Source organism: Penicillium roqueforti (genome assembly GCF_015533775.1).
Source record: "Penicillium roqueforti strain LCP96 04111 chromosome Unknown scaffold_03, whole genome shotgun sequence".
NCBI lineage: Eukaryota > Fungi > Ascomycota > Eurotiomycetes > Eurotiales > Aspergillaceae > Penicillium > Penicillium roqueforti.
In genome coordinates, this window is record NW_024067567.1 from 940,312 (window position 1) to 955,880 (window position 15,569).

Sequence of the window (15,569 nt, forward strand, 5' to 3'; positions counted from 1 at the left end):
GAAATGTTATATATAGTTGACTATGCTCTACTACAGTTTCTTTGGACGATCAAGTCGAATGATGTTTTACTATGATTATTGCGTGTCTCGCTCCTAGTACACGAAATGAGAAATCCTTGGAAGAACAAAATCAGGCTAAGTAAACGCCGATTCCCTATGCTCCAGATCCGCCATGCACACAGTGTTGTGAAATTAGAAGAAACAAAAAAGAGGAATGAACCGAAACATCTCAAAACAGACATCTGCTTGAACATGTCACGGGGAGTCTATAATTGATCCGTGTTGATGAGAAGGGCTCCTTTCTCATGTTGGATTTTGGTTATTTGCGGAAGTTATCAACCCCTAGGGTTGGGGTTTCCACCATTTGATCAGTAGGGACGCCCTCGTCACGACGACGGGCGAAAAAGCTATCACATTCGGAGACAATGTGTGCCCATTCCGCCAGGGCACGGCCTGCATATTTGCTGGACACAAGATGATCGTAAGAAGGCTGGGAAGGAAGTTCAGGTAGAGGGGAGTTCTTGGTTGTAGGTGTTCGCGGCCGGGTATCTGAGGTAGGCTGCGTGGGAGTATCTTGGTCGGTGGTGATGATGTCTGGTTCTGGTTCATCGTTCTCGAGGTCGGACTGGCCCGGGTTCTCTGATGCTGTATCATACTCCGACTTCTCGGGAGAACGTCGATGCTCGACGTGCAATTGGGATGCGACAGGGAGACATGGGGTGAAAAGACGTTTGTTTTTCGTGGGCCATTGCGGGCGATCCATCCATTCCAGAGAGAATTTGAAAAAGAATGGCTGGTGGAGAGCTTTGGGGCGGATGATCTCGTCGTCCATACTGTGGGTCGCAGTTTGTTCGTGTTCATCCATACATTTGCTATCCACAGTCATTGGTGGATCTGGTACGGGATTCTCGGAGTCATCAGAACTGCTGCTGCTGACTCCATCGCCGGAACGTGGGTTGGAAGAGCTGCCAAACATAGCCTTGAGTATCCCCCACCGTCGTTTAGCTGGTTGACCATCTGAACCACTGGAGTCGGACGATCCGGTTCTATTGTGTGACGTCAGTTGATTCGAGGGAACGGGTGGAACGACTCGGTCAAAGCTGACGAAAAGATTGACAGGAGACAATTGGTTCTCGCATCGGATAATGATGATTCTTCGTCCTGGAGCGGGTGTACAGGGAGCAGAGGATAAAGGAGCTGCCATGCCTTGTTCAGCCTTAGATTGGAACCCGATGTAATACTCCCAGACTCGTAGGAGTCGATCTGAAAGAATCTCATAGACATTGGAGTCAAGTGATGAGGGATCAGTATGGAACCGACCGACCCTCCAACACAACAAACGATGAAAATAGGCTCGCACCATCGGACTCCAGTGATTGAAGTAGTGATAGAATACCGGCTCATGCAACAAGAAGTCTAGACAGATAGATGCTTTTCTTTCTTCTGTCGCAGTCCAGGTACCCCAGATGCAGAAGAGGAAAGAAAATACCCGTACCTCCGTGAGCGAATTGTGGCTCTGCATCATTTGACGACAAACATCGAGCCAAAAGCCCCAATCAAACAATTCAGTTTCAATCGACTGGGCGTAACGTGTGATGATTGGAATGACCTCCTCGAGGAAGTCACACAACAAAAAGCATGCATTATGATCAAAGAGAGACGTTTTCTGCGCTGCGGCTTTGATTATGCCACAAAATGATTCGGCAAATAGTAATCGAGCTCGATTTGGTTCCACCGACGATGCAGACAGTAAGTCTCGGAGAAGGATAATCAAACGATTCTCTGCCATCAACCGATGAGTGTTGCTGCCGCTTCGAAGATGCTGAGTGGAGGCAGAAGCATCCGGCGACTCGATAAAATCATCAAAGGTGATTGCAGCAGCTGTGTGGGGATTTTCGGACCCCTGTTGTGCCGATTGTTTGTAGATCGTGTCCTCCAGAACGAGCAGAAGTTGCGCGTGAACTATCAGCAGCCCAGGTGCCAATATCCGTTTTGCCTTTTCAGTCCCCGGAGGCAAATACTCAGCGTACAGAATATGAATGTATTTGACGAAGACAAAAAAGAGGTCCGTGTCACGCCCAGCCCATCGTGCAATCCACGGGCGGTTCCAGTTAATATGAGTGGTATTCAAGGGTAGTTCGGGTTTCTGGCGTAGATATCGCAACAGAGGGGATTGTGAGTGAAACGCTAGGGGACGGAGAGCCGGCGGAAAGCACAGAGCGAGTTCTTGCGTGTATGCACGCATATTTCCAGTGCGCGACCCGGCTGATTCTGACAAGATGCGTCGGAACATATTAGGAGGCGTGCTCCACAGGCGGACCAGGATCTCGGGCACCCCGGGACAGAAGAAAAAGGCATATGCGCAAACCTTGCCACAAAAAGCAACCAGGCTAGCTGGCGCATGTCTCATAGACATTCGTTCGACCACGAATCCCATTTGAGAAAGGAGGTTTTGAATGAAGATGTTTCGGATGTTGTGATGAATCGATTCAACCAGGAAATCCGAACCCGAGGAGCCTGACCCATCCGATGTTTCCGACACTGAAGTTGACGCATATTTCAATGATTCCGTAGGCCCATCTCCATTCTGGGCCATGGGGAAGGGTATGCGCCATTCCGGTCGAGCCATGACTCCCACGATAGCTTCCAGGAACACCGGTCTGTCGGTTCCCGATATCGACTGGTTATGCTTGCCATTGAGCATCTCCAACATTCCAATCCACCATTTATTAAGAATATTGACTCGGCGATCCAGGTCTTCCGGTCTGAGGTTCTTGCATGAGCCATGGAGGTGATGGCGGCTGAGAAAAGGGAGGAGCGAGGTACGGATGACGTTAGCTTTCAGCGAGCTAGATTTGGCTTGGAACCTATTATCTGGTCAGCAATTGTAATATGAAGGGTTAATGTAATTGCGCATACTTTTGGAAATCCGCCTCCAAGCCACGAAAGACGCCCCAAAGCTCGTCCTTTTTCCGTGCAGATTCGGTGCCGGAATTCGCATACGCCGCAGCAGTTTCCGCAGCTCCCTTGGGCATAGGTGGTAAGAGCGGGGTCGAAACAGAAAGTGATGCTGTGAATTTTTCGAATGAGGACCGGTGCCGTAGCGAATTGCCAGATGGACTGTTTGGAGAGCCGGGACTGTCTTCGGGGCCCTTGGCTATAACAGCTAGCATTGGCCGGCGTGGGCGTTTATAGAGGATCGTTCGCTTGCGGGAAGGTTGTGTCTGATCATCTTCTGTTTTTCGACCGCTGAAACTAGTTGGGGACTGAGAATCCTGCTGTTTGGACCTTTTCGCTGACGGTGACGGAGATCGGGAGGAAGAGCCCCATGGTTTCCTCGCAAGGCTGACGATCCTTCCAGACATTGACCGGCTCTTGGATGGCCTCGCAGCGGGCTCTGGTGCCCTGGTTTCCGGCACATGTGAATCAGCATCCTTCAAATCGGCATCCTTCAAATCCTCCGACGATAATGTGAAACGTGAGATAGTGGTTGGCTTCGACCTGTCCTTGGAGCGAAGAGAGGTGCGGCGAAGAATGTCTTTCCCTGCAGCCACGGTTTCCTTTGTGGGTGATTCTGCCAAAGTCGGCACAGCATAATCGGAGAAAGTACGTCTTAAACTGGATTCCGTTGCGGTTTGACTGGGAAGATCGGTATAGCTGGCGGCACGAGAGAGCTGGGGCTTCTGGTCATCATTCGTCTCCAGTGAAGGCGAAGACATTGTCTAGAGGATAAAGGGAGGGCAGATTGGTTATTGATAGGAATTATTGGTCATTTCCCCTTAAATCCCAAGATTCCGAGCGTAGAAGAGACCAGCTCCTCTGTGCACCAGGAGGTTCCGGTTCAAAGTGGTCAGGCGCGCGGCATCTGGGAAGGGCAAATGAGGCACAATCGCAATGCTGAAATGCCGACTTTAGGAGGGAATCAGCGAGCCAGAAAGAGGTAGAGAGGGACAAAACAATAATATCCAGCCCTGGAATTACGGAGTTTCGGGGTGGATAGATCGTCTATGCAGCCGCTTACAAGGGCGCCACTCTGATTCAGCAAGTGATCGGCGGGAAATATCTCCCCCAAGGGCGGTCCGGGCAAAAGGCAGAAGGGTGCGTGTGTGGGGGGGAATAATGTCAAGAGGAAGTGAGGGAGAGAAGAAGAAGAAGAGAAGAAGAAGGAAGAAGTTGGAGAAATCCAAATAGTCCCCCAAGTCTGCAAAGTCTCCAAAGTACTATTTAGTTACCTTGGTTAATTAACTCGAGACATTTTTAACTTATTATTCTAACCTATTCCATACGAGTAATCATACTTCATTTTATTATTAAAATCAGATGCTTCCTTTCAGCTGAGACATCCCTATTTGACTCCACTTCTTCCTCTTCTTCTCTCTGTAGACATCATGATCGCGTAATACTGCTCTGTCTCACGGTATCAGCTCGAGTCCATGTTCTCTGCGCCATGCAGCAAGTCTGATTCGGAAAGCCCATTGGGCTCTCTCTGTTCAGCCCCAATCGCAAGGTCTTTACAGGCGATAGGACCAATCGCATCCTCTCCGGAACATAATACTAGGCAGAATTCACCGAGTGGGCTTTGACAGCTGGACAGCTGTACACCGGCACAGATCTCTCGTATCTCATTCTTGGCCACGGAATGTTAGAATATCGCCTCGCTATGATCCAATGGCATCATCAACCCTAATTCTCTATTTTTTTTGGCGATGTTTTCTTATAAGAAACAGCGCTTTCCACACGCCTCGATTAGAGTCAAATCAATTTCCAAAGTATGGAGCTATTTCCACTACCTATAATCTCCCCTGCAGGGGTTGGATCCATAGTTAGGACGCTTCCAAAGTAAATCACTTTCCCTAGCTACTAGTTAGGGACGGAGTACAGATAGCCCTATAAATGGTGATGTTTTTCTCTCTGGATGTATCCAAGAGTTCCCGGGTACGACCATGAATCACATTGTACAAACCCTTGGTGACCAATGTTTTCATTGCGCCCCCTTGAATCGTCCTTTTCTTTGCTCCGGGATTTTCTAAACTTTACGGGGTAGCTTTAGCTTTGCCAGCCATGAATTTGATATATCAGAATCAATTGCAATGCCATGAACTTCTGGTCTGTTCGTTACATGTTGATCTACGGAGTATTGGTTGCAGCAGTAGATCCCAATAATTAATAGTCAGTACCAATAGTTCCCTCATATGAATATCCATACGCATATACTTCCGAGGCCTGACCGGGTACTCAGTACCGGAAGATTGTTGCATGAGCATGGCAATAAGCCTACTTAAGCCATACAATGCACATTGTGTAAACCAGCGGTTCCATGGCATATTTTGCCCATGCTACCTGTCCACCACACAGTCAAACCATCTAGATGACTTCTATGTGGTATCATGGTTCTTGAAGTACTTCATTTGAATACTACAAACCCCGCTCTTTGACCGAAAAGTTGAAGCGGATGACCCTAGCCGGGAGTCTGCTGCACTCACCAAATACTTGTCTTTAGTAACAACCCCCCGGCGTAGCCCTGGATTTTTAAATCCTACCCTGCATAAAAGCAGAATAGGTGAAAAACAAGGGAAATAGAAGTCTCAACGTTCAAAAATGTGGTCTAATTTACAAGCTTCAGGACCTCGAGAGGCGGCCACATTAGTTGCGGCGCAGGCATTTAAATCCGGCCTTCCCCCCGCATCTCCCCAGACCTTGCTAAATGAAATAGAAAGAGGAATTTAGTGGGCAGCGGGTGCCTCCTCTTCCTCCTCGAACCAGCTCTCCTCGACGGGGGCGGCCTCGCCGGCGGCGGCTTGGCCCTCGACCTCGACCTCCTGGCTCTCGTAGGCGGACAATTCGCTGGCAAGGTTGGCCTCCTCAGGAGACTTGGGAGGCGCGGGAGCGGAGAACTTTTGGACGTGCTCGTCGGCGTCACCAGCCTTGATGGGGGTGGGCTTGTAGGCCTTGAGCTCGCGGAGGTACAGGTCCTGGACGGGGTCGGCTGCGGCGGGTTGCGGGTTAGCGAGAATGCGACCGATCGATATAGCAGGGGACATCTTGATTATATTGAAGATAGTCCCCAGGTAAATTACGTACCCTGGCGGACAGCGGAGGTCAGGAAGGTGCGGCGAGCGACCGAGACCTGTGCCCGAGAGGCACGGGAGAACAGGGTGCGCTGCTTTTCGCGTTAGTCGAGGGTCGAAATTGATTGCTATAGATCAAGCAGCACTCACCGAGGCCCGGAGAGATTGAGACATCATCTTGGCTGAGGGTGTAGATGAGGAATGAGGGGTGGTTCTCAACAGAATAGGTCTGATCCGTCTTTCCGTGAAGTTGGAGGTTCAAACGACTTCTGTTCGGAAAGGTTTCTTGGCAGATGACTCAGCCGGGCCATGTTGTTCCCGAATCTTTCCAGGGCTTCCACACTCCATTTTAGTATCAAAACAAATAGTCGACGGTAATTCAATTTATCGATGAAAAGTGAAAGTTGGCTAAGGCTATATTCAAGCGTTGACATTATGTTATCAAGACGAGGAGAGGCCACACTTCTCTGAACCGATCAGTCTACACAAATTCCCGAGACCACCCGTATAGGAATGTTTAAATTTCTTGACTTTATTGTTGGCTTTCACTTATCTGCCAAGATCCAAAGTTGAAGTCTCATTGTCCTCGTTAGATTTCGTTTATCTAGAGCAGCAAACGCGAACAAAGAAGGTTTGTTTGATATAAAAAGTATCCTATACTTCCTCGAACCAATCAAACCTTGGAGACATCATATACCACGTGACCTATTTACTAAGCTCGATCTGGACCCTTTCTCGGTGCCGCCTATTGAAGCCTCACCTCATCCCATCGTTGCCCTCCCTCATCCTCCCCCAGTCCTTGGCATCTTCTTTCTCTCCTCCTCAGCCTGTCCCCATTTTCGTGAGAGACTTCTTGCGGAGACCTTGACTGGTTCAACACGGCTGGACAAGCTGAGGCGAGATTTCTGTTCCACTTTCAACCCAAGAAAGCGCAGACTGGTGAAGGGTTTTCTACGACTGGGGGTGACTCCTTAGATTTCCGAGGGCTCTGGCCTGTGAAAGGTAATGAAAATTCTTTTGTTAGAGTATATCTTGGCATGACATTGTTGGAGGTCAAGGAGCAGACAAATTAGCGATACGGGAGACAATGGATTTCCTTTGGGCTGAGCTAACATGATTGCGCAAAACAGTGGCCTTGAGCTCGTTTTTTGCGTTTTCGACCTTTTCCCTTGCTGAGGGATTCTCTGCAGCTGGCCCGCTTTCGTTTTCCTCACTACAGCCGCCAAGCTGTATTCGCCACTTCTCCTTCGCTATTATAATCGGAAATACCATCTACCCCGTATAGCGCCAAAAGTACTTGCAAGACGTTGCCGCAATCGATACTCAAGTTATCTGAAAACCGAAAATATGGCTACTTCTCTTACAAAACCCGAGGCCGCGGCTCCTTGGAAGAAAAACCTGTCCGCCCATCTCGTTTGCCCCGAATGCAAAGAGGATCCCCCGAACCTGGAATTCCCCGACTCCCACGAGACAGTTTGCGGTTCCTGTGGGCTTGTACTTGCGGACCGTGAGATCGATTTGCACTCTGAATGGCGTACCTTCTCCAACGACGATCAAAATAATGACGATCCCTCCCGTGTCGGAGACGCCTCGAACCCTCTGCTCAACGGCGCCCAACTGGAGACTTCTATCGCAAGTGGAGGATCTGGCCGTGCCCGCGACTTGTACCGCGCGCAAAACAAGCAGTCCGGCGAAAAGGCGAACAAGGCCCTCCTAGCAGCTTACAAGGAAATCGGTGCTCTGTGCGACGGTTTCAACATCCAGAAGACTGTCGCTGATACCGCCAAGTATCTCTTCAAGATGGTCGACGACGCCAAGGCCTTCAAGGGCAAGTCGCAGGAAGTCATTATTGCCGGTTGCATCTTCATCGCATGTCGTCAGTGCAAGGTTCCTCGTACCTTCACCGAGATCTTCGCTGTGACCAAGGTCACCCGAAAGGAGATTGGTCGCATCTATAAGGCTCTAGAGAAGTTTTTCACCACCCAGAATGTCGAGCGCCATAATGCTGCTTTGGAAAATGGCGAAACTCACGATTTTGCTGGCGATTACAACGCGACTACCTCTACCAAGCCAAGCGATCTTTGCAATCGTTTCTGCAACCTTCTCGACCTTCCTTACCAGGTCACCAGTGTTTCCGTCTCCCTTTCCGACCGCGTTACCGCCATGGGTGACTTGGCCGGACGTTCTCCCCTGTCTATTGTTGCGGCTTGCATCTACATGGCTTCATTCCTTATGGGCCATGGCAAGTCTGCCAAGGAGATTTCCCAGGTTGCGCATGTCAGTGATGGAACCATTCGTGGTGCTTACAAACAATTGTACGCGGAGCGCGAGCGTCTGGTTGACCCTGAATGGATCAAGGGCGGTAAGGGTGATATGGCCAAGCTGCCTGTGAGCTGAGGAGTACATTGGAACGTAATATTTGCTTTCCGGACACATTGATGATATTCACGAAAGAGCGACATGGCGACGTGGGGACGTGGCCAAGCTGCCTGTCTATGCACAAAAATCTATCGAAAAAGACAAAAAAAAAATTCAACTTATGCTTTCTCGAGACACATAGATGTCTTTGAAGTGTCATCAGATTACTTCGCTGCAATGTGCTTAGGATTTTATCTTTGGTGGATATTGGCTTTGGGACAAGCCTGAGAACTGCCTTGATTTGTACATCATCATGGATAGCTAGATTGACCGACAATCAATGATCTTCCTATGAATCCGATGAACATAGATGTAAGCTAATGTCCACTTTTCATTAGTAGGCAGAGTAAGATCTGAAGAGCTGTGTTCTGCTACGGAGTACTAAAAGCGACTCGACGTGTTTTCGGAATTTCACTCGTCCATCTGAGTACACGTATATATTGATAAACAAGCCCAGAGAACCCAAAATACAAAACCCATGATTAATGCAAAAACATCTAGTGATAAGAAAAGCCATTCATACATCGCTCCAAAGCAGGCGCCTGAACCCAGAAGCCCAAAAGAAAATTGATGGACCAGCACCATCTCACAACCTAGCATATCATAGGGGACGGATCACCAGCAGAGCAGGATACCAGCCAAGGAAGCTAGCCCTTGAAAGCAGGTTTGACCGTGCCATCATCAGCAGTACCGTTATACGGCTTATCATACCGCTGCTCCATATCCTGATTGTGCTTCTTCACATCCTCGGGAATATCTTTTTTCGGATTCCCCTCTCGGTCTACAAGAGGCGATTTCTCTCCCTCGTTGAGGGTGGGTTTTGCTTTATTGGAAGGGATTGGGCGGTTGGGCGAGCCTGTATCGGTTGTGGCTTGCTCGGGGTCATTCGAGGATTTGGTCGCGTAGCCTCGGCATATGGAGGCGCGAGGTGTTTGAGTGTGCGCTATGGAGAGAGCTGTAACTGGGGATCGGGCCTGGAATGCAGTCTTCAGGCGCATTAAGGTCGTCATTTTGGAGGTTGGTAGGATTTATTGTTATTTTTGAAGGTGGGGAGAGGTTGAAGATGAGTTAAGGTATCAAGCGGAATTGACTTCCTATATATACAAGTCCCCCACGAAAAAAATCAGGTTTCATTTAGCGATGACGTTCATGAATGTCATACTGGACACGCCAAGAGTTTTGACAACTTTATATCAACCTTGATTATTCCAGAGAAATGTGACATGGATGATTATCCATTCTTTTACTTCTAACTACATGTTTCGTTACTTAAGCTCCCTACTAGAGCGAGCATAAACAGACACCCAAAAGGGATTGCCCGAATAGGAAAGACGCCCCCTCCGAGTGGCATCTTCGCTTCTAATAATTTTCAACTATACCTCACAGTACAGAGAGATGGTTGTAAAGCTGAAGTTCAATCCATGCAAGTATTTCCACTGCTGCTAGTAACTCCTGGCATGCAGGATTCAGCAGTCAAGAACAAATGAGAATAACAATACAGACCGACCAATCCACAGTATCAAAGTAACAATAACAACACTTGGTATCTCTGAAATTGACAAAAGCTCTTCAAGGTAAGGTCCAAGCATGCAATTAGCTCGAACGTCACCCTCAACGCCCACAAAGACATATTTGCCCCAATGGGCTGATCCACCGAACATTGAAAGCCGGCCAACACGCAATATCCGAAAGAATAATTGATTAGAGCCAAGAAAAGAAAATGGAGTGGCGCACTGTTAGGCATCACTCCAACTTGATGCTTACAATTGTGTCTTCCACGGGACTCGATACATGGACAGCATCAGATAAATCTTGTTCACAGCATAATGTCTCATTTTGACGATGTTTAGGTGGAGGGACTTTCTCATGCGATCTCTGATCCTTTCGCTTCGGGCTAAGTGGATTTGTTTGCTCCGGGTGAACGTGAGATGGGACATTTGTGACACTGGCAGTGTTTATTAGCTGCAGCCGGCCAGATTCTTGGGAAACCATGGGATGAGCTTTCTGGGGGGCTTGCTGTCGTTTTTCTTGCGACCTAGATGTCTTATCGGAAGGACTAGCCCAGTATCGAGAGGGATGGGCCTGGACCATGGAGCTCGTAACTGGGAAAGTGTGTTCAAAGGCTGTATCCAACAGGTCCTTGTCAGCGAACTCTACGTTCTGAGCTATCAGCTTGCGCCTCAGCTGCTCTCGTTCAGAGTTTATCACTCGCGCTCGATGTGAATTCGACATGGCCTCCGACCACCAAGTATGGCGTGTTTCCCGCAGATGGTTTGAGACCGTCGGTGGTAGCTCACTAGCTTGTGCTCGAGGAGGCTGTCTAGGGCCCTGCTGAGGCGGCTGGGGCGCAACTGGAAGCCTTGCAGATGACGCTGGGCCCGGGTTATTTTGCGGTTGGGGCATCGCAGAAGGTGCAGACCACTGCCTCTGCAGTTCAGCCGCTAATTGAAGATTGGCACCAGTGGTATAGATGCCGTTAAAGATTAGTGGGACCATGTTGGGTGGGACACCAGCATCCAGAGCATCTGACAGTATTGACTGTTCGATGCGCCGCTGTTCGAGTACAACTTTAGCCCGGTGTGTTTTTTCTTCTTCCTGTCTGCGCCGCTCTTCTTCGATTTTTGCGTGCAGCCACATCTTCCTGTCCTCCCATCCAGCTGGCTGTGGGTTTAGGGAAGTCGTCATTGGCTGTGGAGGTAGGCGATTGATCTCCGGTGGTAAGACCAGGTATCGACGTGAGCTCATAGCGTGATTGGGGTTTGTCGGTTGGTCCTCTATGGATGGTCGAGGGATAAGATATGATGGGAGACACTGGCTCTTTGTTTTGGTAGCCTCGTGGAGGTCATTATTCCCGTTCGTACGCTTCGGGGGCTCGGAGGTGGGCTTCATGTTGCCAGCTGGGCAGCAACGCTCTGAATTCAGAAAAACCACAGTTGTCAGGAAGTTACAAGAGTTTCTTGGCTTTCTTGGGTGGGAGGATGGAATCCCAAATAGGAAACAACATACTCTTGCGCATTTAGCACGTAACCCTCTCTGATATATTTTGTGTCTACTCGGTGTCTTTTCTTTGGTTCCAGGCTGTGAGCGAGCTCTAATTATTCATGTTTACGAGTACCTGCTCTTGGTTCTTTCCGACCAAGTGTCTGTTTTCCGGTCTTATCATCTTTCTGGAAGGAGCAATGTCCCCCACCTACGAGTGAAACCCCCCCCCCTTCTTTCTCCCCTCTCCTTCCTCTTCACTACGAGCAGCAGTCTGTCCAAATGGAGTTCATATCACGTATATTATTCTACTCTAGGCAAAGAGCCATAGCCTATGTTGGTATGCATATAGAAGCCACAGTGACCGCACACAATGTTATGTATGCATGGAACAGATTCATTTAGAATATATACTCGACGCATCGGCAGATGCTTACACGGAAGCCACAGCCAGAATATCCTCAAGCAAAAGAAAGGGTTCAAAGGGTATCCTATCGCTTTATTAGCCATCCTTATCCCACCGTGCCCGCACTTTAGGCACCTGAACAGTGCCATCAATAATCCAAGCTGGGGGGAAATGAAGAAAAAGCAGTCCTTATGGCTGTCTTATTTTATACATCGCCACGATCGAATCGACTCAGGACCTCAGGCGGGACTGTGGGAATGTATTTGCGGGCTCTTTCGCGGTTTGTACCACCAAAGCCAGCGCCGTAGCTGACCAGCATATCTGTACTAGTTGGAAGGGAGAAGGGAAGGAAAAGGGTGGGGTCGACGAAGACACTATTGCCGCTGCCTGGGCGCTCCTCATTCCTAGTGGCGACCATGCTTGTAGGTCGCGATGATTCAGCAGCGGGGCCTGGGGATAGTCTAGTGTCAGGAGATGTGGGTGCTGCGGAGGGCTGATTCTTTGGTGGTGTATTTGGACGGGCATCTGCTGCTGCTTGAGGCCCTAGCCCAGCTGCTACCCTTGCCTTGTCTTCTTGAATTTCCTGCTGCTCGCGATACAGAACTTCGGGGTCATTTTGCATGTCGAGAAGGAACTTCATTGCTTGCTTGGTCAGGCCTTTCTCGCCTACTTCTGGGCGGTATGACTTGACTGCGTGCAAAAGCTGGGCGGGGGTGAGTTGTTGGAGTTGGAGCAGGGTTGTTACGAGAGATTCGTGGTCATCGCCGAGCGATGAGAAGCATTGCAGCCATTGGAGGAGTTGGATGACCGGGGCTAAATGTCGACGAGCGGCGTCAATTGTGGACTCTCCAGTGCTGTTTGTAGAACCATTTTCGTAATGCTCTGGCACGCGGTTGTTCGTGCGCGCCCAATCCTCTAATGACGAAACGTTCATGCGAATCTGCATCGCCTTCGTGCGCGCCAAGTAACGTTTCGTGCTCATGATCCGGTTAAATATCTCAGCACTGAGCCAGTAGAGAAGTTGAGAGAGGACCTGGGTCGTGATCACCGAGTGAACATCGTAGAGATCAAGTACAAAGAGGGTCGATGATAGTAAAGATGTGATATTTCGAGGCGAGATTTGTGCTCGTCGCCGCGGCGATGGAGGCCGGAATCGCTTCTCGTCAGGCTCGGGGTTTTTGCTTTTATTTTTGCGGAACAGCTTCCACTCGTTTTGGAAGGCAACATCTTCCAGTCCAGGGATGGTCTCATGGTCCAGCATTGCCGCATCCAGGACTTTGTTCATTCGACGCTCGGCGTCACGAATGATAAGAACGAATATCTCGTTGATCAACTCCGCCAGATGGAGCTGGAACTCGACGGTAGATTCCGCTAAGCCCCCATCCTTCTTCAGGTAATGAAGTAGAAGCGTGGCATTTGACAACCAAAAGGCTTGCATTGTCATATCCCACTGGTAACGTTCTACAACGTCATTGATCTTTTCCATTGCAGACGATAGTAGCGTTGCGAGCAGCTCGGGGCTGGCATGATAATGCGCGTAACGGGCGCTGAGGAAGAGAAGATTTGCAGGCACTGGCTTTTGGGATGGAGACCGCTGGGGAGTCATGTTGGTGATGATAATATCCAAAATGCGCTCTAGCTCATGGTCCTGAAAGACAAACATTTGATCATTCAGGCACTTATCCCAGACAAATTCCTGCTGATCTTCCTCGAGCTCATCCTCATCAAACGGCTATGTAATAAAAGAACTCAAATCAGTCAAGGGAGAAACCTTATTTTCACGACATAAACTGACCTCGAATTTCTCGTCAAGCCCTAGACTAGACAGATCGACCTCCAGATTGATTGCGCTCTCTTCCATCATCATTCGTCGCTTCATCTCGCTCTCTGCTAGTTCTTCTTCGAAACGGCCATGCGCCAAGCCAGCGTCATAGAAGTCATCGTCGATATTACCAGAGCCAAAATTGTAACCATTCTCATGCAAATATTCAGAAATCTCACTACCGGGCTGAGCGAAATCAAAAGCCCTACCACCGGATGATGACTTGATATCCGGTGATGCTCCATTATCGAGGAGAATCTTCGCTATCGTCTTGTGTCTGTTAGTCATAGCCCACATCAAAGCGCTCCACTGGTTACGATCCTGCCTGTCGACGAGGGCACCGGCGGCAATGAGCGCAGCAACAACATCTTGATGACCCTGTTAGAACTTGTCAGCCTCGCATCGATATTTTGCACCTAGGAGCAACCCACGAAACAACTAGCATAGATCAACGGTACAGTTCCCTCCTCGTCGGGCTTATTGACATCCACGTAAGTCCTGGCCTCGCCCTGTACCAGTTTCCGCACGCGATCCACATCGCCATTACTGGCCGCCATGTTCAAGCTTTTCTGGAGTATATCGCGCTTCTCGTCATCGGACAATTTCTCGTCGGCGGCAATTGTCTCTTCATCTGCAGTAAGCGAATCCACTTCCCGATGGGCAGCTTGAGCAGCAAGCATCTCCATCAGTCGGGCGTCGTTATCTTCAATATCGCGCCCATATTGAGCCCGCAGTTCGTGCTCATTGTCGTGCGAGTGATCGTCGAGCGCTAGGCTGAAGGATAAGGGTTTTGCGGCGACTGGCGCGGTCAGGTATTGTGATTGCCCTGTTGAACGATTAGACCTTAATGCTTGAACTCCCAAATAGCCAGTAAAGTTTCCAAGATGTAACTGCTCAAGGAAAAATAGTTTGGTCGCCCGCGTCGGGGAAACGGGGAAATAGTTCCGCGGACACAAGAGCACTCACCTTGCCAAGCATCGTACATCTCAGTCTCCGGTTGGAAGACCGGAACGGAGCGGCGATCATCCAGTGATCTGGGTAAATCATCTGGGAGTTCCTGTTTAGCTTCGTGGAATGAGGCGGGGCTATGGTCGCTGTAGTCATTGGAGTCGATGGGGTCCTCTGAGGCCCCGCGCCGCGATTCGGTCATGTCCACCATCGTGGCGGGCTGGCTGTCCGATAGAGTTGTGGCGGGACATCAAAAGGGTTGAGTTCGGGACGAGATCGGGTGGCCCTCTCTGGGGATATGTTATGTAAGGAGGGTACCCTCCACGCGCAGAAATTGGTTGTTGGAGGGAGGTCGTGGTGATGAGCGGGCGGTGGATTTGGTGTTCCGTTCCTGGACCAGCTCCCGCGATGCGGCCCCGAATACCTCGGGAGATATGACGCAGCTTTGTAATACATGCCTTCGTGATATTGAATGTCGAGGTGTATAATATTAGGATATGAAGCCAATGAAGGCAACTAACCTGGTAGGTTTTTCTCGCTTTATGTTTTGGTTGAGAATTTCATTTCTAGCTAATATTTAGATCGTAGGTAAGGAACCCATATTAACCTGCAAAAATGTCTCCTGTCGAATCAGATATCCCTCTATATAATAACATTATATGAATGTAGAATATATTATGATGTTATACCTTAAGTTGATAGCTTCAGCCAAGGGCTTCAGCCAAGGGAAAGACATAATAAATAAATATGGCAAATGTGAAAAGAAGGAGCACCTTTCCAGGGTTTGATAACGAATGACCAATACGAGATTCATCTGCAGAATCGCTCCAAATATATCGTTCTCCATAGAGGAGGCATATAATATCCAAGCCCACGCTATATTGCAGAAAGAAGCACCCAAATCCCAACGTATAAGGCCTGTAATCAT

General features: G+C 49.2%; 7 protein-coding genes across 7 annotated transcripts; 2 read left to right on the plus strand and 5 right to left on the minus strand.

The window, feature by feature from the left end:
- Positions 1-319: 319 nt before the first annotated feature.
- On the minus strand, positions 320-3,719 carry LCP9604111_2783 (DUF1765 domain-containing protein; the record flags this gene model as incomplete). The annotated part of the gene is made up of 2 exons (XM_039070298.1): positions 320-2,867; positions 2,920-3,719. The coding sequence occupies 2 exons, from the start codon at positions 3,717-3,719 to the stop codon at positions 320-322; spliced, it is 3,348 nt and encodes a 1,115-aa protein (XP_038931535.1).
- Positions 3,720-5,723: 2,004 nt separating this feature from the next.
- LCP9604111_2784 (ATP synthase subunit H) lies at positions 5,724-6,245 on the minus strand (the record flags this gene model as incomplete). The annotated part of the gene is made up of 3 exons (XM_039070299.1): positions 5,724-5,986; positions 6,082-6,160; positions 6,219-6,245. The coding sequence occupies 3 exons, from the start codon at positions 6,243-6,245 to the stop codon at positions 5,724-5,726; spliced, it is 369 nt and encodes a 122-aa protein (XP_038931536.1).
- Positions 6,246-6,458: 213 nt separating this feature from the next.
- Positions 6,459-7,353, plus strand: LCP9604111_2785 (uncharacterized protein; the record flags this gene model as incomplete). Its single annotated transcript, XM_039070300.1, has 5 exons — positions 6,459-6,465; positions 6,662-6,699; positions 6,786-6,909; positions 6,960-7,070; positions 7,199-7,353. 5 exons carry the CDS (start codon positions 6,459-6,461, stop codon positions 7,351-7,353), a joined length of 435 nt encoding a protein of 144 aa, XP_038931537.1.
- Positions 7,354-7,415: 62 nt separating this feature from the next.
- On the plus strand, positions 7,416-8,465 carry LCP9604111_2786 (transcription factor SUA7; the record flags this gene model as incomplete). The annotated part of the gene is made up of 1 exon (XM_039070301.1): positions 7,416-8,465. The coding sequence occupies one exon, from the start codon at positions 7,416-7,418 to the stop codon at positions 8,463-8,465; it is 1,050 nt and encodes a 349-aa protein (XP_038931538.1).
- Positions 8,466-9,133: 668 nt separating this feature from the next.
- Positions 9,134-9,496, minus strand: LCP9604111_2787 (uncharacterized protein; the record flags this gene model as incomplete). The annotated part of the gene is made up of 1 exon (XM_039070302.1): positions 9,134-9,496. One exon carries the CDS (start codon positions 9,494-9,496, stop codon positions 9,134-9,136), a length of 363 nt encoding a protein of 120 aa, XP_038931539.1.
- Positions 9,497-10,229: 733 nt separating this feature from the next.
- LCP9604111_2788 (uncharacterized protein) lies at positions 10,230-11,375 on the minus strand (the record flags this gene model as incomplete). Its single annotated transcript, XM_039070303.1, has 1 exon — positions 10,230-11,375. One exon carries the CDS (start codon positions 11,373-11,375, stop codon positions 10,230-10,232), a length of 1,146 nt encoding a protein of 381 aa, XP_038931540.1.
- Positions 11,376-12,076: 701 nt separating this feature from the next.
- LCP9604111_2789 (uncharacterized protein) lies at positions 12,077-14,852 on the minus strand (the record flags this gene model as incomplete). Its single annotated transcript, XM_039070304.1, has 4 exons — positions 12,077-13,603; positions 13,667-14,071; positions 14,125-14,519; positions 14,660-14,852. 4 exons carry the CDS (start codon positions 14,850-14,852, stop codon positions 12,077-12,079), a joined length of 2,520 nt encoding a protein of 839 aa, XP_038931541.1.
- Positions 14,853-15,569: the final 717 nt, after the last annotated feature.